Consider the following 21,627-nt stretch of genomic DNA (forward strand, 5'->3'; position numbering starts at 1 on the left):
TAATAGTACTGGACAATACCATGACCACATGGAAACATATTTTTGGAAGCAAAACTTTAATGTTATACAATGTATGCTATAGAGAGCTAAGAAAATTTAAGGACTACTTGTTTTCTTTATTTTTTTTTCTTAATAAAATGAAATCCACTAGGTTGAAGACTCTTGATATCATGTGCCTATCTAACCATGTTTTTGTTTTATAAATTAGAATAAAATCTAGTTGTGATCATGGTTATCAAATGGGTTTGTTTGGAAAGCTACATCTTTTTTGTGAAATGTTTTTTAAATCAGAGTAACCATAAACTGATTCATTCAGCTTTTCATTAGTTTGTTTTGTTCTTGGCTATAATACTTGTGACTCATGAAGAATTACGTTGACAAACAGGATAAATTCTACATGCATTTTATTTCCTAGTGAGTTGTATAAACTTTATTTTTGTTGAAGGTTGTATGTTAAATCAATATTACATTCTTATACTTGATTTGCGGTTTTAGGTATTTTCATCAGGTGGAAAAGCTACTTTTCGTGGCTTATTTTTATTCTTTCCCTAATTCCAACAGTAGTTGATATCTGGAAAAAAGAAAAAGAAAACCAAGTGAGTCCTTGTCAGGTCCTGCTGACTGCTGAGTCTGGAGGGATTGCGAAGTGGTGATACGCCCAGGGGCAAACTGAACTCCTGCAGAGAGGATAAGCTGAAGGGTGAGCCTCAGGCTTGCTGAAGGGGCAAACGCTATCCACAAGTTAGAAGAAAACATCCCCTAATTTACAGTCAGCCTGCAGTGCAGAATATAGGCACCCTGCCCTCACCCCACCAGCAGCTTGTAATATCAACCACTTTCCTCTTCATCCCCTTTGTCTGGAGCAAAGTGATATCTTTTTACACCTCCCTGTGAGGGTGTGCTCAGAATCAATCATGCACACTCGGGAACAGAGGACTTCAGGAAGGAGAGGACCCTCTGCAGAGAAACCCACCCCCTTATAACTTATGTCTCAGCCTTTTAGAGAGGAGTGGGTAGGCTATGAGAAGAACCCTACATGTGAGAGCCAGCAGGGACCTCAGACAACATCTAAGTCCAGTTCTGCCTTTAACAATAGAGGAGCCAGTGATGCCATGTGGCTAACATTTAACTAAGGTGACATGACTTGCCTACTGACAAGCCTGGAACTAGAACCCAAGCCTCAGGCTCTTTTCATAAAGTTTGGAGGAAGAGAGAGGAGATGCTTCAATCTGGAGGTCTCAACAGTCATTAGAGCCTGTTGGTGACCTTGGCTAGGACAGGAATAAGGTTTAACAGAGAAATATTGTAAGTGTTATCCAAAGGGGACCAGGAAAGAAAGGAAAAAGTAGAGACTCAAAGTGGAATTAACAAAGAGAGAGAGCAGGTATTGTAACCAAGGCCCAACTTATTGTCCCTAATTCTCTGAAATTGATTCCACACCTACTTACACTTTAAGTCATTTCTAGAAATATTCTCAATATCTAGACCAATGAATTTCAAAAGTGGAAATTGAAAAGGATTATATTTTTACTAGGTTCTCCTTCCCCTCCCAGTCTTTTTTTTCCCAATGTACTTTTATGGGAAAGATTTCTTTTTAGTATTTTATGCCAGTTTCAAGAGTGGCATAAGGAAGTACATGTATACATTCACTTCCTGAGTTTCAGTTTGAATTTACTATTATGCTCTCTTCAGGGGAATGAGACTTAAGAGTTCTCTTAAAGGGTTTTACTGAATTATAACAATTGACCAAAATAAAGTATTCATATTGTAGTGCTGGACCCATTAGTGAACTGTGAAATTAATGTGGGGAAATGCAAACTGCATGTTTTATTTTACAAGTTAAAAGGAAAATACTAAGTTTCATTATGTGTTATAAAAGGAGAAACTGTTTTCTGCATGCTTTGTTTAAATGTATTAATTATTTCTTATTTTATCTTGTATTCAAAAGAGTTTGAGCAAGAGTGCTTCAAGTAAAGATGTCTAATCCACCCATTTTCTCTTTTTTTTTCTTGTTTTTTTTTTAACCACGTTATACAAACGGTATTGTTGAGATGAGAACACAAATCTCATCAATGACTGATGGATATTTAGCCTTTTCTAAGAAGTAGTCACACATCTGGGGCACTTCCATGTTGATAACCTGAGATCATAGTAGATCAAAAGTCCTAGTCATCTTTAGCTGTGTATTAGAATCACATGGGAGCTTTTGAAAGCTAGTGATGCCCAAACCATGCCCAGAACAGTTAAGTGAGAATCTCAAGGTGTCAGTTCAAGGATTTCATGTTAAATGAAATCTCACCAGGTGCTTATTGCATGGCAGCAGGATTTAGAGGTACCGAATGTAGCAGCCCAATTCCCCATCATTTTCTTTCCATTCTCCATTTCTCTCACAATTAGCTTCATTCTCAGTGGCTCTATGGACTTTATTCTTCCTTCTAATTATTTCAGTTAAATTACTCTCTTGTCAACTGGGCTAATCCAAGACACAGATTGTCCTCTATTATTGTCTACCATCCTGGGTATTCATAAAGCTGGACCCTAGACTCACTTTGCCCAAAGTTGGATTATAAAATGCTCATTTATGTTTCCTGGCCTCAAAATTCACCTGAGTTGCATTTAAATCAGAAATTTTTAAAGGGAGATTAGGATGCACCTCATGATCTGTGCAGTTCTGAAGTACTGCCCTCTGCATCTACTTTTGGACTTATTTCCCTTTAGGGTGCCATAAATGTCCTCCGGTTTATGTCAGCTCAAATGAGTCCATGAGGTGCAGACACTGAGTCCCTGAAAACTCCATTCACGTTGGCACTAGGCTGCATATCTGACTAAAGGGTGAAGACAAACATGACTCCAGGCCAATAGAGAATGCCCACCTGTCACCCAGGTTCTAATTTAATTTCTAATTGGACTTCTTTGTGCTCAGTTTTAGCACTTCTCATTCACATGTATAAGGTGAGGATTAAGGATTGATTTCGTTGGGTTGCTCAGAATCAGACCCAAGAGGAAAGTCTACGTGTAAATGATGTATTAAGGCAATGCTCCCTCCAGAAAGAAGCAATGGAGTTTGGGGAAGGAAAAGCAAATACGCCAAAAAAAAAAGAAGTGTGTGATTTCAGGCAAAGGACTGCTGTTCAGCAGCTTAACATATGCTCTTTGGATCAGGAGAGTGGAACCAGTCTCTCCTGTTGCCATGAGAGGGACTATCAGGACAACAACAGTAGGAACAGAGTAGAGTTCAGAGAGCAAACAGGAGATGAGGATGGGAGGGCTTGGCAGGGTGGCAGCCCATGGGACACAGAAGACCAAAAAAATGTATTGGGAGAATGAGCTGTCATCATAGACAGATAAATAAGGAATGAGTGCATCAAAGAGCCATTGACGTGATTACCTCTGTACCTTAAGCTTGAAGGCGAGGGAATCTGCATGCCAGTCTGAACTTGCTCAACAGCAGTTTTCTTTTGATAATCTGTTTCAGGACACTTGAGGCATGGACGTGGCCAATGACTTGACACCCATGCGTGTTGTCAGCTGGACCTTCGAGATCATCACCCTCCAGTTGGGGAGGGTTCTTCATTCCAAGGGAAGGCTCCAAACCCAGCTCTGAAAATAAAACCACAGCCATCAAGATCCACTATTATCCACGATCTTACTGTGACTTACTCTTCTACCCAAGAGGAGTATCAAAGAAAGTAGCTCTAGACATGAACATCCAAGAGGTAAGGTGAAGCCAGTAGAGACACTTTGATTTTTATTGCTGTTGATTTTTCTTACATTAATGATAAGATTACTGGAAGACAAAAGTGCCCCCAATTGATAAAAATATTCAAGAAAAATTAAATTAACACAAAGAACTCCCGGGGTATAAGGCAAAGGCAAGGAAATTATACGGGATATAGGCTGTGCTTTTTTAAAGGGGGAATTATAAAAATCAAGCAAAATTAAAATTAAAGGAACATGTCTTAAAAGAAAAGAACTATGGAAGACTAAACCTTGTGAATTTATAAAACTTGCATAAATATATACTTCATATATATACACTCCATATAATATACAAACCAAATATATATAATGTATATGACAAATGATGTAAGTGTATATAACAATATATATTAACCTAATTGAATAATTACATAATCATGTTCCATATCTTAGGCGATATCTCCTAAGATATGGAACATAATATTATAATCATTATCCTGCTCTGTTGAAGTTGGAAAAACCAATTAGAAACATGAGAAGAATGAGATAGAAGGTGTACTGAAAAACAAATGACCTGTTAGACAGCAAGAAGAAATCACCAGGTGAAGGAGAATAAAACAAAAAGCAATCATTCTATCTTCTTGCCTGGAGCCTGGTTCATGTTCAGGACTCTGGGGAAAGTGAGCAAGAGAGACAGTGTCTGAAGCAGTAAGGTTAGTTCTGGTTGGAGCTGTTGGAATACATGGAGAAGTAAAAGAGAGACAGGAAGAAAGAAAAGAGGATTAAATACTACAAGTTATCATAGTACATGTCAGGAACTGTGCAGCTCCGACACTCAATGAGCACTTTCCATGAAACCTCTCCTTGGAGCCAGACTGGTGCTCGTCACTTCACATGACCCTCACCGGCTTCTGAGGACATGCATTTCCTGATGTCTCAGATGGGGGCATCACCTGACAGAGGAGCACCACGCAGCCACAGAGGCTCCAGAAGGAGATAGTGAGAGGGACAGAGAGTAAGGATGAACACGACCCAGAGTGAAGAAAATCTGAGCAGAAGTGGATCCTTGTGAGAAGGAAACTGAGGACATAGCTGTGGAGATGAATGGAGATGGTGAACTAAATGGAGTATCATGAAAGAAACTGATTTGTACACTTTACATATGAAAGTTTCCCTTTATTTCAAGGAGAGTGTAAAAACAGAAAAAAAAAAAAAAAAAAAAAAAGAAGCTGGGTATGTCAGGAGACTGATTTGTGGGACCAGAATTTCTAATTTTATTAAATGTGCCGAATACATTGCTATTGAAAGTGCCTAATGGGGGGGAAATTAGCTTAATAAGGGATGGTGAAGGAGAGAGAAGAAATTGGCAAATGAGACTTACTGAGAAAGCAAAGGAAGAGGGGTCCCTTAAAAGTAGAGATCTTAAAAATCGTTCTACCTCAGATGAAAAAACATATGTGAAGTCACATTCTGAGTGTTAATTTGCCAGAAAGATAAAAGAATTAGATAACATCTATTCATAGGTTTATTGAGCAATTCTTATTGAATACATCACTCTGGAAATTCTCATAATTAATGCTCTGAACAACGATTACAGGTAGATATCATTTCTGAGGAAACGAGATATTAATACCAAAAAGACAAATAACTTGGCCAAGGTGAACAACTGTAAGTGGCAAACCCAGGACCTGAGAGCAGATTTGTTCATAAACCCCAGGTCCTTACCCAGGACCTGAGAGCAGATTTGTTCATAAACCCCAGGTCCTTACTCACTTCACTATGTTAGAGCAACGTGGATTTCAAGTTGACCCTCAGTGAGCATGCAGAGCCCCCCTTGTCTCCTCCACCCACAACACCATGACAGCCAGCACCTGGATTAGTTTCCTATTCCCGTTTCCTTCCCTACCTTGGAAGGGCCATTGGTTCCCAGAATCAGTTTTGGCTGTGAAGGTCCAGGTGGTGGAAGAAGGGCCCTGCCTGGCCATGCTATAGCCATAATCAAACCATTGATCCAGCTGCAATTGCACACAACTGAGCACCAGGGTGCTTGGCTCCAGCTGTGCATGTGAAGATTGCACCTCTGACAGGTGGTGGCTCAAGTCTCCACTCCAAGGCCGTTGGGGACAGGCCTCCTGGGTGGGAACTGAAAGGAGAAGGGGGTTTAGTAGGAACAATTTCAGTTTCCCCTTTGCTAAGCATTCCCAAAACACCCATCTCTGAAGTCCCTGCCTCTCCATAAAATGACCCAGTGCACCCAGTGACCCAGGGCATGAAGACAGACATCATGTAAACAAAGGCGATGTCACCTTTCATGTCTGTGACTGGGGATGCTGAGACCACAGGTTCCCAGGCTAGAGTACCCATTTACTGAAAAACCCCCACTTGACCCCTGAGGCTCTGGATTGTCTAACAAGGTCATGCCTATTATTCATTATTATTCATCTTTTCCCTGCACCCTAGAGTGATAGTTTTAGAGAGCTTCCAGAACACAGGAGAGGAAGAGTTGTTTATCTAAACACATAGGAGAAGAAGAACAGCGGAATATTTAGAGCCTCGAGGCTTTGGGAGAGAGTGATGTAAAAGGGAGTTGGAATATTAAATACCAAATACTAAGTGAGGTGAACTTTTCAGGGTCCTAGGGCATTTTGAATTTCCTGTTGCCTGCAATAGTTTTACCACCTCCCCACACATATACATTCTATTGCCATACAGTGGTTATTAGCAGCCTTAAGCAACGTAATACAGGAACCAGTCCCTTTATGAAAATTTAGGGGCCAGAAGTGCTACAGATCAGAATTTGTGGTTCTTTATGGAGGTAACACAATGCTCAATCTTCATATTACCCATTTTTCCAGTGGGATCGGGGCTGTATTCCCTGATAAAAATTATTTATATTTCCATAGAGAGAAAAACACACATTCTCAGAGGGTGGCCTAATGAGAGACTTCGAATGGCCTCCGCCAATCCAAGGTCAGCCTAGGAAGGGGACGGAGCCCTCAGGACCTGCTCCACATTGCTGTGGAGCTCCTCCCTCTCCTCCCTCTACACATCCTCATTCTCACCAAGGTTTCCTTAAGTTTTTCGTAAAATGTCTTTCACGTATCTACTCTACTTCATCTTCCTGAGAGCAGTTATATCAGACTCTCATCACTCATTCTTGGCTTCATACAGTCTCCCTAACTGCCTTCTCTGATTCTGCCATCTCTACACTGGCAATTGAATCAACAGTTTTATCACCCTGTTCTTATCACATTCCCACTCACTTCTGAAAACTTTCTCTCCATTGCCCACTACATGACTCTCACCCCCGACCCTGCCTTTGTTCTCCTTCTAACTTCTGGCCCGTATTCTCATCCAATATCCCTTCCTACTACTCCCTCATACAAATTCTCCGCTGGAGTCAGGATGGCCCCTCACTGGCCCCAGCTCTGCACTGGGTGCCTCCAGGCCTCTGGTCTTTGTCCACAAGCCCTACTCTCAGCTTGGTGTGACCTCCGTAGTTACTCAGGACACAGTTTTCTAATCATCACCCATCAGTCACTGAGGACATCTTTAAGATTCCATGATAGTCTATATTGGGCTGATGGGGAAAACATCTTGAAACAGCAAATCTGGTTGGTAAAGACTGTTCAAACCCAGGTCTCCCCATTCTTGTCCTCTGCATTTGGACAGGAATCAAGCTCTAGGAATGTTTTTAGTCATCACTACTTAACTTCATCATGTCATTTTATCATTCTTTTTCAGACTACCAAATCTTATTAAACTTATACTTTGAATATTCTTAGAATTTTCTCAAACTTCTGAAGTACTGTATATTTTATTAGTTGGGCAGGTAGGGAAAAGCCGCCAATAAAAGATCAAGTTATAATTTAGGTTGTCTTCTCACTGATTCTACCAACGTTTTCCCTGCAGAGAGAGGATGCAGCGGAGCTGACCTCCTGTGTCACTGCTGCTGGGGTCAAGGCTTTCCCCTGTACACACTATTCACGCATAGTGTGTGAACCCACACAAAGGATGCATCCTTGTACAATCTGGATAGTGCCTTCATTCATCCCAATCATCTGCAAAGAAGCATTTGGCCTCTCTGGCCCATGTTTCATGATGCCCTGGCAGGGCCGTCCCACATTGCACACATCTCACTTCTGAGACATGTGTCTGAGCATTTCCCTTCCTCCTCATGGGAGCCCCGTCTTGGCTGGAGTGTTTCTGAGGCAGAGCCCCGCAGCTTTACCAGGACAGCCCAGTTCAGAGCAGAACCTCTGAGGACAGTGGGTGGAGGAGAGCAGGACCTTTCAGCTCCTGATTGACTTTCCAGGGAGAGCCTCCTGGAGCTGGAGCTTCCCCTTTAGGGATTGGAGGAGGCGCTGGCTCTGGGGACAGACAAAGTGCACAAGGTTTTCTTTCTTAGGGAATCTGTGCCAGGGCTACCAGAGTTCTTTGTACCAGACTGGAAGCTTTTCTGTTTAAGCTTGAAAGTATTTCAAAACGATTTGCTACAAAAGGAAAAAGGGTAAGCACCCATCTAAGCTCAGCCCCTGAAAGAAGCCACTGCAGAGAAGTAGATGGAGACTGGGCTGTGGAATAGGGCAGACACTGGGCCATGGTCCCACCAATACTAGTCAGGCCATCACCTACGGGGCAAGTGAGGGATCTTGCTGAGCCTCAACACAGTCTTCAGCTCTAACACGGAGATGCCACCACCTACTTGGGAGTGTCCCTTGAGCACTGAATGGGCCAGAGACAAGCGTAGACAGAGCTCACTTGGCAAGGAGCATGGCACACAACAGAGACAAGGTAAATGCATATTTTTGTCTGTTTCATGAATCCCTGTGATCCTGAGAAAAGTCTTTGCTTCTCTGAACCTCAAGGAGAAATGGAAAACAGGAAACCGAATGGTCCTAGCACAAAAGACACTTACCCACCGAAATAGTATCCAAGACCAATATTTTAATTGCTAATTTCATTAGAATATAATGAGATATATCGGAGAGTATCACAGAGTTACTTGCTCCTACCACAAGATGATTTTATGGGTAAAATGCTCAAAAATCCGCATGCAACTCTCAGAACGCCAAAAAAATCTAATGAGTGGGAAGAAATGAAAATTGGATTTTTTTCTCCACACACCCTATGAAGCTGCTACCCCGTGGGACAGCCAGTCAAGAGGAAGGATCTCCTGGAGATCATGGGGATGGGAACCACATGGTTCCAACCACATGATGGATTTAGCTCATCAGTTAGGCCAGCACCTCATCAAGGACACTAGTTTTTGATGGCTTATGTGACATTATGACACTGAGACCAGACACATGATTGAAATTATAAACCCACACGTGGAAAAAAATCACCAGTGCTCCACAAAGAACAAAAGCCATGGCCATGCAGGCAGGATGGGACACTCGCTTGCTTCAGCTGGAGGGAAGCCACCTCAGAAGAAGTTGAGAATCTGGCCTGGGACATAGGAATCATGAAAACAGACCTCCAAAATAATTGGGCAAAACTGCCAGCACAAGTGGTTGACTAGAGAATAGTGAAGGGCACTGTCCAGGAAATGCAACTAGCAACATACTTTCACCAAAGAGAGATGTCTTATCTTAAAGAAGGAGGTCTTTCATACAAATGTCTTCAGCTGAGCTACAGATGGCCGAGTGTTTGCAATTGCCACTCACCTTTTCCCTTCTCAGGCCTGTCTTGATGCCCACATCCCACTCTTGTGAGAAAGGGCCTGGTGACAAAGGAGCCACCTAGGACAAGAGAAGAGGAAAGTTCCACGCATTGGATGTCTGTGTTTAAAACTGGACCCAAGAGCCAGATTCAAAACAATCTAAGTACAGGGATGTCATGTCTCAGCCTGCACAAATTGCAGGAAACAAAAAAATAGAGAGGCTGCCTGGAAGGGAGACCAGTGGAGCTTTATGACCTTTGGGATGAAGTACTCACAGGCTGAATCCAGAGCACAGCAGGTGAGCTGTTCCTCCAATGAGCACAAGGTGCTATTGTAAGTCTGGTGGCAGTCACATAGGTCATATTCAATCGAAGGAGTCAAGTAACTTTCATCCAGTGAGTCCTCTGTGACACTGAACTCTTTTACCTCCAGCAGCTGCCTGCTGGGCCTGGTGAGTGAAGAAGACTGAAGATAAACACCAGAGGGAAGCAAAACCACAGTGCCCAGCTGGCTCTAAAGGGAGGCCTACAGGAGGGGCCAGAGGAAGGAAAGGGCAGGCCCCTCAGAGAGATAGAACAATCCTTCCCCATCTGGGGCAGAAGAAAGAGAGCAGCAGAGGCTCGGTGCACTGGGTAGACAATGAGCTGAGGACGAAGGAGATGGAATGATCCCTGTACAAAACAGCCATGACACACAATGCACATGGAGGGACATCATGGTGCATTCAGCATTTTTGCATAAATTGTATTCATAGCAGCATGCAGTGGCCAAATGAACATGGGCTCTTGAGTTTTCCTAGACTCTTAGAGATATTGTATCCCCAACATCTCTTTTTCTCAATATTGTAGCAAGATATGAATTTTTTCATTCATTTTCATGCTGTGAAATACTTGCACACATGGTAATGCCAAAGCACAGACATCAGATGTGCATTAAACAAAAATGATAGAAAAGGGGACTGCAGAAAATATCTCTGATAGATCAGTTCAACTGAGTCAACTGAAGAGAGATTAGTACAATTGAGAGGAATTAATAAAGAAGGGGAAATACAAATACAGCTATACAATGAAAACAGGCAATTCTAATAACAAAAAATATTTCATGATTGGCTGAATAGATGGAACAAATATTCAGCACATTCTGATTTTTCCTGCATCCAGAGTCTCCAGATGTCCACTGAATTAACTGTCTGTAGTTCCTTGGAGTTATCTAGGGCCTGATGGGTCTTGGTCCTTCACATCCTCTTGGTCATGTTCAAGTTCTGTCAATAATTTCAGACAGGGAGAGACAAATTAAGCAGATTCTCCTACACCCATGAACAGTCCACCATCCAATCCTAACACAGAGCCATCAGTCTCCTCAGTGTGAGAACGGGACACTGTGAGAGAAATATTTCGGGAGGCCTGAGGTCCTGTCATGATAGAAATGCCTTGGATTTCCCTGAGCCTAGGGGTGAAATCTCCCTATTCTTGTAGATCATTATCTCAATACGATCTGTCCTGAGACTGTGCAAACAGGTAAGCAATATTTTTCATACCAATTCAAAGCAAATACGCCCAGATGTTTTCTAGAAAGGAAACTGCAATATGTAGCCTTCCCTCATCAAATACCAAGGTTGTTCACGGTTTACAGCATTTTAGATGCTGAAATTAGAAGGATGGAGGGAATCTATATACTCTTGAATCAAAATGAATCTCTGTGCTACACAGTAACAATGGCTATTTGGGCATCTAGGAGTGACAGTGGTCAGTCTTGCTTCCAGAAACATGCCAGCAAGTCAATGGCCTGCTTAGCTACAACAAGCCAACATCAAAGACATAGAGAATGGGCCTGGGTTCAATGAAACCTTGGTATCATTTTCCACAGAAAGGTAGATAAAGATGCCACTGACCTTGGGCAGTCATAGAACCTCAAGGGACATGGTTGGGAAAAGAAATTTATAAGGAACACAATAATAGCTGGAAAGACAAATTGTATTCAAATTAAGACATCTCACAGACACCTCTTGGAAATATGCTGCACAGTCGGTGTGAATTTGTCACATCTGTCTTGGGTCCAATATCTTGATAGTGGGCCCAGGATGACACAGGCATGGTCTGAGACAAGGAAGAGAGCAGAGCTCATTGACCCAACCCATGTTGGTGTTTCAAATTAAACTCTAGAATCTGATTCAAAACAACTCGTGCCCATGATTCCTGGGCACGTTGATGACATCTCTAAGCCCACTCTGGGGCTCAGGGTGCAAGGACTATGAAGTCTACCTGAGACATCACTTGGATGTTTATCACATTCACAGTGGAGCACTCCTCCCCCATCAAGAGCCAAGCAGACTTGCTGTTTCTCAAATGAGTACAAGGTGCTTCTGTAAGACAGATGGGAGCCAGACGGGTCAGCGGGAATCAATGGAGTCAAACAACATTCATCCCGTGGCTCTTGGAGGACTTCATGCTCTGCCACCTGTGGCACCTCCTTGCTGAGACTGATGGGGTAGGAAGGTCTAAGGTTAAACCAAGGGTGTCGGGGACTACAGACTCCTAGATGGATTTGACAGAAGACATAAGGCAACAGTTGCAGAAAGCAAAGGGGCTGACCCAATAAAAGGTACAAATTATTCTCTTCATGGTGGGACAGAGTGTGGCTGCCGTGGGATGGTGAGAGAAAGAGAAAGAGAGATAGAGATGGCTCATGTTCAGTGAATTGCCCAGATTAGAAGCTCATGAGAAAGAAGAAGCAACATATTTTGACATAATATGGAGTTGGGGTTTTATTCAATTTTCTTCTCTTGTGATCAGATACTTGCCAACAAGTTGACACCTAACAGGGTGTATCTCAGCCTGGATTTAACCACATGGAAGAGGACAGGTGATATCAAAAAATCCATGAGTTTGGTGAGTTCATTTGGGTCAACTGATTGCAGGATACTATGCTTGAGAGGGATTAAGCAATTGAAAGCAGGCTAAGGCAGGAGTATCACTTGAGCCAGGAAGGTCAAAGCTGCAGTGAGTCTTGATAGTTCCACTGTACTCCACCTGGATGACTGAGTGAAACCCTGTCAGAAAAAAAGAAAGAAAGAGAAAGAAGGAAAGAAGGAAAGAGAGAGAAAGGAAAGGAAAGGAAAGGAAAGGAAAGGAAAGGAAAAGGAAAAGGAAAAGGAAATGGAAAGGAAAAGGGAAAGGAAGGGAAGGGAAGGGAGAGGAGAGGAGAGAAATGGAAAGGAAAGGAAAAGAAAGGAATGGAATGGAAATGAAAGGAAAGGAAGAAAGAGGAAAGGAAAGCAGGAAGACAGGAGAGAGAGAGAGAGATAGAAAGAAAAAAGAAAGAAAGAAAGAAAAAATAGAAGAGGAAGAAAAAGAAAGAAAGAAAAAGAAAGAAAGAAAAAGAAAGAAAGAAAGAGATTGAAATGTATATGAGTACCACAAGAAAAAAGAAAACATTGTTCAAAAGAATAATTTGTAGTCAACTGAATGTATAAAATAGTCCTATTCATAAACTCCTATGTTTCCCTGATGTCATCCTCCAGATGCCACTATTGAACAACCAGCTCACAAATCAGAGTTACCTGGGGGACACTGACTGTTTCCCTTCCTCTTCCTCATTATCATTTTGATTTTCTGCAAATAAATTCAGAAGAGAGGATCACATTAAGCAAATCATACTCCACACATGACCAAATTAGTGTCCAATCATAACACAAGGATATTAACATTCTCAGCATAAGAATATGGTATTCTTACAGAAAAGCTCTAGGATGCCCTAGATTAAGTCTTGGAAGAAGTAGATGAACCTGCTGTCCAGGCCCATGGGGCAGAATCTTCCTCTTCTGGTACATCATAATTGCATATCCTCTGGCCTGTGTCTGTTAGGCAGTTAAAAAAAAACTTCTTCCCCAAGATCTTCAGGAATTTGATTAACTACTTTCTAGAAGTGTCGCTGCAATATTGACTTGTCTCAGTAGATGTCATGGTTGTTGAATGTTTAGAGGAATTTATACACAAGTCTGAACTGAAGGATAAATTCTAAAAACCCTCTCATAATAAAAGATTATACGGTGTTACACAGAAAAATTGGCCATTAGTAGGGTGGAGAACTCAGGCCTCAGCCTTGCTTATGGAAACTTATAAGCAAGATAAAGATAGAAGTGTTTATGTCCGGGTTTTGAGGTGGCTGCTAAGCTAAGATAAGCCAACTTAAAGGAGAATAGAGACTGCAGCTGAGAGCAATAAAACTAAGGTAACGACATCTCCAAATCTATAGGCAAGGCGGCCAATGACCTTTGACAGGCATAGATACTCCAAGGACATTGTTCGGGGACACAAATTACATCACTACAGGAGAAAAAAGACATTGGATCCAAGATAGGAGAAATCTGACAGATACCTGACAGATGCCTCCTCTATACCTCCTGTACACAGGTGGGTATGAGTTTATCACACCTACCTGAGGTGCAATAACCTGACACTGGGGCCAGAGAGACTAAGGCATGACATGGGCTGAGGAGGAGAGGGGAGCCCCCTGACCCACCTGATATTTATGTTTAATACTTAATCCTACTTCCTGATTCAAACCAATATGTATCTATAGGCCCTGTCCTCAGAGTTGAACTTTCTCAGCCTAGGCAGAGGTACAAAGGACAAAGAATATAGAAGCCACCTGGGAGAATGTTTAGCACTTCCTCCTCTCCTTCGTAATGTGAAGATTCACTGCATACAACCAGAGCAAAGCTGACTGTCTCTTCCTCGGATGTGATTCTGGCACTCCTCTGAGGCCAGTGGGAGTCAGAAGGGTCATGACAAATTGAACAAGTGGCAGGATATTCCTCCAGTGAGTTCTGAGGGACTTCCTTTTCTTCAGTCTCCTGTACCTCCCTGATGAGCCAGGTGGTACAGAGATAACAGAGGCGACAGAAGATCAAACCAAGAGTGCTTAGACCCCAGGGAGTGCGAGCTGTTTTGTCAGGAGGCATAAGTGAGTGGTTCCAAAAACCAAAGGAGTGGTTCCCTTTAAGAGAGAAAAGGCAATCCTCCTCTCTCTGCAACAGAGTGTGGCTGCCATGGGGGCCTGAGAAGAAGAGAGCAGCTGGAGCTCATTGCACTGGGCAGGTAGGATCCAAGGAGGGAAGAGACTCAGCTATCTCTATATGGTGCAGATGTAACACACAGCACATGGAGAACCCCAACAGCTGCTACATCATGTGGCTCAGTTGGGTTGAATGTAACATACTGTGGCCAAGAAAATACACGCTGAGCCATTGTAGACTCCAGAGATGGTGTGACTTCTAGGCCTTCTTCTTCCAATGTTGTGATTTGAAAAGCAAGTACTTTTGGTCTAGGTACTTTTCTTGGTGTTTAACTTTGCTAGTTACTTCCTAATTCCTCTCCTTGTTAACTCTTTGCTGTTTATCCTAACTAATAAGAACCTAATGATAACTGTGTAGGAAGCAGATATGAAATTCCTCCTGATTTTCATAACAGAAGAGAACGGGTCTCTTCCGTGTGTGCAGGAAATCCCCAAGGCTGAAAAGTTCTCCTCAGGTCATGCTTCCAAGTACCACAAAGAAAATAGACAACCATGTCAACAGGGCTATTTCACTGTTGAATGAGTGCACTAAATCAATACAATCTGCAATTTTTTTCCTTGCATCTAGAATCCATGACAACCTGTACCTCTCTTGTCTTCTTTCTGAGGCCTTTTCCATATTTTACCTACCCATTACCAGCTCCTGATTATTCATTGTTACCTGGAGGCAAGTGGTCCTTGGACTTTTTCAACTTTCTCATCTTTAGCATCTTCATTCCCAACTTCATCATTGTCTGCAAACAAATGCAGTAATGTCCATTCAGATATTTCCCACTTCACCCATTGCAAACACAGTGAGCTATGTGAGCACAGAGACATGAACATCTATGTACAAGTCAGTGTTGCACTGAAAGCCCTCATGTTTCATCTTTAGTTCTCACGTTTTTTGCCCTGGCAATGTGGTTCCGATCTGGAGAGCCAGCATGACATGGGAAAAAATTTAAAAGACCTTTTTCGCCTCATATCACTGGAGCCTTGTCCATCTTCCCTCTGGACTTCAGCAGCTGTCTTCCCCTTCTGGCCACAGATCTGATTCCCAGGCACAGACTCCACATCCCCTCACAGCTCTCACTAAAACCTATTTCTTTCTCTTAGGAGAGGACAAACAACCTGTCCTGCACCACTCGATACATCAGGGGACTTCACAGGCCCTCCAAGTAGCTTCTGCTGTATTGTCCTGGGAAATTCTCTCCATGAAGAGTGTTCTAGTCTTAACAACTTTCCTAACACCACATGCTACCACATCAACTACCTTATCTAATATCACACAGTGAGGGTCTTTGTCTTATTTTGAAACACACTTATGTGTGTTCCCACATTTGAATGCTGTATCTACCACACAGGAGATAATTCATCTCCATTTCCAGTTAGACATCCAGGAAGGATAAATTGCTGGCCCACAGTTACTAAGACATTGCTGAGCATAGAGCCTGGGAACATCCATTCTTAGTCCAGGGCTCTCTCCACTCTAACAAGCTGCCTCCTGTCACATCCTCCTTCCTGTCCTTTAAAACTGGATGGATGCTGCTTCTTGCTCCAAAGGCCTGTTCCGTCAAGGAGGAAGGAGGCTTTTGCCGTACTGTGACCTCCAACCCCTGGCTTTCTCATCTCTTTTCCTACACAGGAAGTCCTGGTCATGTCATGGCACTAATGCTTAGTGGAAAGAAAGACCACCAATAAAATTGTCATTGTGCAGGTGTGGAGGTCTGGAGTCTTCTCATAAGCCTAGGACTTTGCATTATCAGGGCCCGTGACTACCTTACCTGGGCTGAGCTTGCGGACAAGGCACTCTGCCAGCCTGCGCCCCTCAGCCAGCTGCTCTCGGAGGTCCTGCCCCTGGTGGTTGTCAGGGTCATCATCAGTGAGAAGGGCCTTGAGATGCTGACTGAGAAAGAGGGAGGCCTCTCTCCCTTCCCGTAACTTCTTCCTCAACTGGGTCAGCTCTAGTGCCTGAGAGTGAACTAAGGCTTTGTATCGCCTAAGGTGGGATAGTAGAGAAAATATAACAGTGGAGAGGGATCAGTGATCAGTTCAAAGAACTGCAACAGAGATTTCTGTGAGAATATCCTCAAGAAGCCCTCCAGGCAGAATTTTAGAACAGTTTTGGGGAAATGGCTCTGACAAATAGAAAAAAAAAAATTATTTTTTTGAGATGGAGTCTCACTCTGTCCCCCAGGCTGGAGTGCAGTGATGCAATCTCAGCTCACTGCAACATCGACTTCCCAGGTTCAAGATATCCTCCTGCCTCAGCCTCCCATGTAACTAGGACTACAGGCACATGTCACCCTGCCCGGCTAATTTTTGTGTTTTTATTAGAGACAGGGTTTCGACATGCTGGCCAGGCTGGTCTCAAAATCCTGACCTCAAGTGATCTACCTTCCTCAGTCTACCAAAGTGCTGGCATTACAGGGGTGAGCCACCATGCCCAGCCGAAATACAATTTTTTACTAAAACCCCTCCTCTGTATTAGAGTGCTCCTATAAGATTCCTCAACATTCCATTCAACTTTTTGCCATGTAAAGAAAACTAGATGTCTTGAAAATTTGTTTCAGAAAGTTGTCCCTTTCGTTCCTCATTTTGGTCATGAACATTTCCATGTAAAAATACACATAGCACAATATGCAGTGACTAGACACAAAGCCACACATAGAAATGTGGCCAAGTATAGCTGAGGTTATTCAGAGAGATGAAAGAATGAAGAATGACAGGGTCAACATAATAACATTCAAATGAATGAAAGAATGAGAAGGCAGTAAGTCAGAAGATGATTCTAAGGATAAAGAAAACGTGATACTTATTTACAATGAGTGCTATGCAGCCATAAAAAAGAATGAGATCCTGTCATTTGTGGCAACATGGATGGAACTGGAGGTCATTATGCAAAGTGAAATTAGCCAGGCAAAGAAAGACAAACATCGCATGGTGTCACTTATTTGTGGGATCTAAGAATCGAAACAATTGAACTCATGGTGATAAAGAGTAGAAGGATAGTCACCAGAGGCGGGGAAGCATAATGGAAGCTGAGGTTATGGGGGTGGTTAATGTGTACAAAAAAATAGAATGACTAAGACCTAGCATTTGATAGCACAACAGTGTGATTATAGCTAATAATGTAATTGTACATTTAAAAATAACTAAAAGAGTATAATCGATTGTTTGTAACATAAACAACAAATTATTGAGGGGATAGACACCCCATTTTATGTGATGTCATTATTATCCATTGCATGCCTGTACCAAAATATCTCAGGCACTCCATAAATATGTACACCTACTATGTACCCACAAACATTAAAATAAAACGTTTAAAAAGAGAAAATGTAGTGGTGATTGCACAATATTTTGAGTATACTAAATGCTGAGTTGTTCACTTTCCTTTGGTTAATTTTGTGTTTTACAAATTTTGCCTCAATAGTTACTTGTTCTGAGTAACAATTGTAGCCCATAATTTACTAGCATTGTTGTTCTGTAATTGTTTTATAAATATTTGCACAATATGTGCCTGCTATGTAAATCGCTGCCCTTCTCCTGGCCCGGATTAGCTCTTATTTGTCCAGCTGAGCTGCCCCCATCAGAGACTCACACACCTTCCACCTGCCTGCCCCACCACACAGAGCCTCCCGCACCTGAGCTCCTCAGCTTGTGTCGACTTCTCTGCCAGCTTCTCCTCCTTGAACTGCATCTTCTCCCCCAGCACAGATTCTGTGATGCCTTTGTGCTCCTCACACTCTGAGAAAAGACACACCTGTCTCGGTGGGAGGTTGGACATGTCGCTGCCTACGGGGGAGGAGTCAGGATCCACCCCAAGGACACAAGGATCCCCGGTACCAGGCTCTCGGCAGCACTTGATGCTGTCACTTACAGGTACCACAGTGTCTGGCAGGAGTAGCCTCCTCTTTAGGTTTCTTTAAAGCAGATGCTCTGTGCTACCATCGCTTCTCCTAGTGCAGCCAGCAAGAGCTTTGCCTTTTGGGCCTCAACAGAAGCGCCACAACTTTACCAACCTTCCAAATACAAGGCAGCTGATACGCCTTAATTTACAGATGAGAAAAGAGGAACTCAAAGGCACATGAAATAACTAGAAAACATGACTCAACTGGAATGAGGCAAAGTCAGAGTTCACATCCACTAAGATCTGACTCTGAATCCTGGGCCACTTTGCCAAGCCTTGCAGCCTCTCCTGTAAAACACTGAGCTGGAACATAAAGCAGTGATCTACTGTACCCTCGGGAAGGCTTCTAGAACTATGGGACTGATGGTTCCCTTGTATTGGGAATTTCAAGCACAAATATCACCAAGATTTTTAAAATCATATCTGGACACAATTTAGTAAAATATGAGGCATAAGACCATAAGGCCCTGAAAAAAAAAATGCCCAAATGCTAATAAAGTTTGTGTTAAATTAGAAATAGTAGAACAAATAACTAATAAATAGTTTTTACTCTGTGCCAAGGACTGTTCCAGGAGATTTACAAGAACGAGTTCCTGTAATTCACTGCAGCAATTTACAGAGGTAGGAATTATTATAGGACTCTATTAATAGATCAGGAGACTGAGACAAAGAAGATAAACAACTTGGACTGGAGCCCAGGAGACTAGCCCAGGGTCCCTCCTCTCCACACTGCACTGCTACCTCAGCAGAGTCTTGAGCACTCTCTTTCTTCCTCTTTAGGAATAAGAGCCTCTGCTCTGGGAAGCAGGACTTCCCTCTCAGCAGGGTCGTCCCTGCTCCTGATGCTGTCACTTGTGGATACCACAGGTTCTACTAAGAGCAGACTCCTCATTAAGGTCCTGGAAAGCAGGGACTGTGAACTATCACCATCTTTCCCCCAGTGTGGACCGCACAGGGCTTTGCCTATTGGGCCTCAATAGACGCTTAAATTGAAGAAAAGTTCATTAGTTTCAGACATTTACACCAACAGACTAAACGTTATTTGCCTGCAGGATTTTAAATGGCACAGAGAGGGTCCTAGTAAAAATGGTTTAGGCTGTTACTGAGAGAAACTGGAAGTTTTGTGTCTGCATCAGGCATCAATAATTGGGACTTTAACCCCACCCTACACTTCACTGCAAATGTGGAAAAGTTGCTAAACACTTCGTGCCCAGTTTTTCAGTCCTCAGCAAAATGAGATTAAAATATCTATTTCTACTTTTCTGGGAGCATGGGAAGGATGAAGTTTATTTTGATGAAGAAAAGAGAGGAATCAGGTCTAAAGAGTGTTTAGTTTCTCAGAGAGAAGACAGTGATCACTTATCACTTTGGTGATAATGAGCCTGTAGAACTTACTGTATTTCTGTAACTGGTTGGCCAGACAGTAGGCAGGAGTTTCAGAGACAAGAAATTTCTCTTCGAGGTCTCGGAACTGCTGTTCGCTCATTTTCAGCTGTGAGCGCAATTCCTGGTTGATTTCTAGGATGTTCATTTCTGCTCTCTTACTGGACAAAGGGCTGACAGATTCTGCTACGCTGACGTTTGTGGCAGAAGAGGTAGAGCCAGTGACTGGGGAGAAGAAACTCAAACACAAGATGGGTTAAAAACTAGTGAAATCAAACAGGTTTAATCAGGACTGAGGGATGACAATAACTGGAATTCTTACCTTACTGTTCAGAAAAACTTGATCAACACCCAACACCTGAAAGTCTTTAACTGCCAAAAACAAAGTTTAAGGTGCCAGAGCTTGGAGCAGAAGGCACTGCCTGTAGCTCAGACTCTGAAGGGAGTGAGGGAAGTAGTGTCCAGTGGGTCAGGTAATGGTCTGCCATCACTATAAGAGAATTAGAAGGTGGCGATGTCACGGAATCTTGGAGCCCCTGCCTTCCACCTGCCTAGGCCATGCTGAAACACAAGGCCTCCTGATCTCCGCTGAGGGTCACCACTGATGGGGACACCTCCCTCAGCTGTCATTCTGGGTATCTGTGTACCCTTGTGACAATACAACAGACCTATCTCTTTCCCAATAAACCTAAGCATATTTCTCATTGTTCATCCCTTAAGTGTTTAAAATCATCAAGGCAGAAGTAATTTCTCAACAGGTTTTATTCTCAATGGTTATGATGAAGTCACCCACCTTCTCTTTAAGTAAAAACAGATCTGAAGGCTTTTCTGCAAGTGAAAGACGTGGAACTTTTAGGCTGCCATGATGTGCTTTTCTGGGTCTTCTGCAGTTTTCTCTGTATCCTCTAAAAAGTGTAAGACCAAAAGCAGAATATAATACTAGGTGAGTGAATGATTCATTTTCAAAATGTTTTCTGTATTGTCTCAATATTCTTCTTGCGGCATCCCATTGTTATGTTGATTTCTTTTCCCTTACTGGGGCAGCACGTTGGCTTTTCACTACACTTATGACCAGTTTGACATCCCTACTGCTGAAGCTCTTCCACTGTCTATAGGCTGATTTGTATTTTAATGTCTCTAAATACTCCATTTCATACTTCTCAGTTATGGATGTCATTCTAGATTCACAATTGCTCTTTTCAAGATATCAAGTGATCAAAATCATTTATGCATACCTCCTGAAAACATGCAGAGACCACCTATCTTGGGAAGTCTTATAAAGCTGAGGCTATTTTGTTGTTTTCATTCAGTTCCCCTGTATATGAAACAGATCAGGGTCCATGAGTGGTTTTTATGGAATATTGCTTGTTAGGTGTTTTTTTGTTTTGTTTTGTTTTTTGAGTTGGCCTAACACCATTGATCTGCGATTGTCTTCCACTAAAAGAATGTGGTGAGATTAGTAATGGGCAGCGGTGGTTGATGATCTTCAGGGTACATGTGTAATCCCCTAGAGGAAGGTGCAGGTCGTAATCCATTGTGGGTTTTATAGCACAATGTATGTTTTATGGAGTTTTTATTCTTTGTTCTATTTAGAAAGATTAAATTGAAGCTATGGTTTAGGGTTTTACACCTGAACTTACGATTTTTCTGATTTCTTTTTTTTGTTTGTTTTGTTTTTGTTTTTGTTTTTCTTGAGACGGAGTTTCGCTCTTGTTGTCCAGGCTGGAGTACAATGGCGCAGTCTTAGCTCACTGCAACCTCTGCCTCCCGAGTTCAAGCAATTCTCCTGCCTCAGCCTCCAGAGTAGGTGGGATTACAAGCATGTGCCACCATGCCCAAGTAATTTTGTATTTTTGGTAGAGACGGGGTTTCTCCACTTTGGCCAGCTTGGTCTCGAACTCCCAACCTCAGG

General features: G+C 42.6%; 1 protein-coding gene across 1 annotated transcript; it reads right to left on the reverse strand.

Moving 5' to 3' along the window:
- Nucleotides 1-398: 398 nt before the first annotated feature.
- Nucleotides 399-19,965, reverse strand: LOC105480165 (NBPF family member NBPF6-like). The gene is made up of 12 exons (XM_071090012.1): nucleotides 19,728-19,965; nucleotides 18,067-18,169; nucleotides 16,204-16,418; nucleotides 15,102-15,174; nucleotides 14,015-14,064; nucleotides 13,128-13,220; nucleotides 12,924-12,975; nucleotides 11,591-11,861; nucleotides 9,640-9,877; nucleotides 5,606-5,842; nucleotides 3,397-3,600; nucleotides 399-571 (listed from the first exon to the last, which is right to left on the reverse strand). Exons 1-11 carry the CDS (start codon nucleotides 19,861-19,863, stop codon nucleotides 3,398-3,400), a joined length of 1,671 nt encoding a protein of 556 aa, XP_070946113.1. The 5' UTR covers nucleotides 19,864-19,965; the 3' UTR covers nucleotides 399-571; nucleotide 3,397.
- Between the last annotated feature and the right edge of the window lie 1,662 nt (nucleotides 19,966-21,627).

This window comes from Macaca nemestrina, chromosome 2 (genome assembly GCF_043159975.1).
Source record: "Macaca nemestrina isolate mMacNem1 chromosome 2, mMacNem.hap1, whole genome shotgun sequence".
Classification (NCBI taxonomy): domain Eukaryota; kingdom Metazoa; phylum Chordata; class Mammalia; order Primates; family Cercopithecidae; genus Macaca; species Macaca nemestrina.

Coding starts and splice junctions, on each gene's coding strand:
- LOC105480165 (XM_071090012.1), bottom strand. CDS start 19,863: ATGAACATCCTAGAAATCAACCAGGAATTGCGCTCACAGCTGAAAATG. Junction 12,976..13,127: donor TTCATCTACTTCTTCCAAGA/CTTAATCTAGGG, acceptor ATTTATTTGCAG/AAAATCAAAATGATAATGAG. Junction 11,862..12,923: donor AAACAGTCAGTGTCCCCCAG/GTAACTCTGATT, acceptor GTTTAACCTTAG/ACCTTCCTACCCCATCAGTC.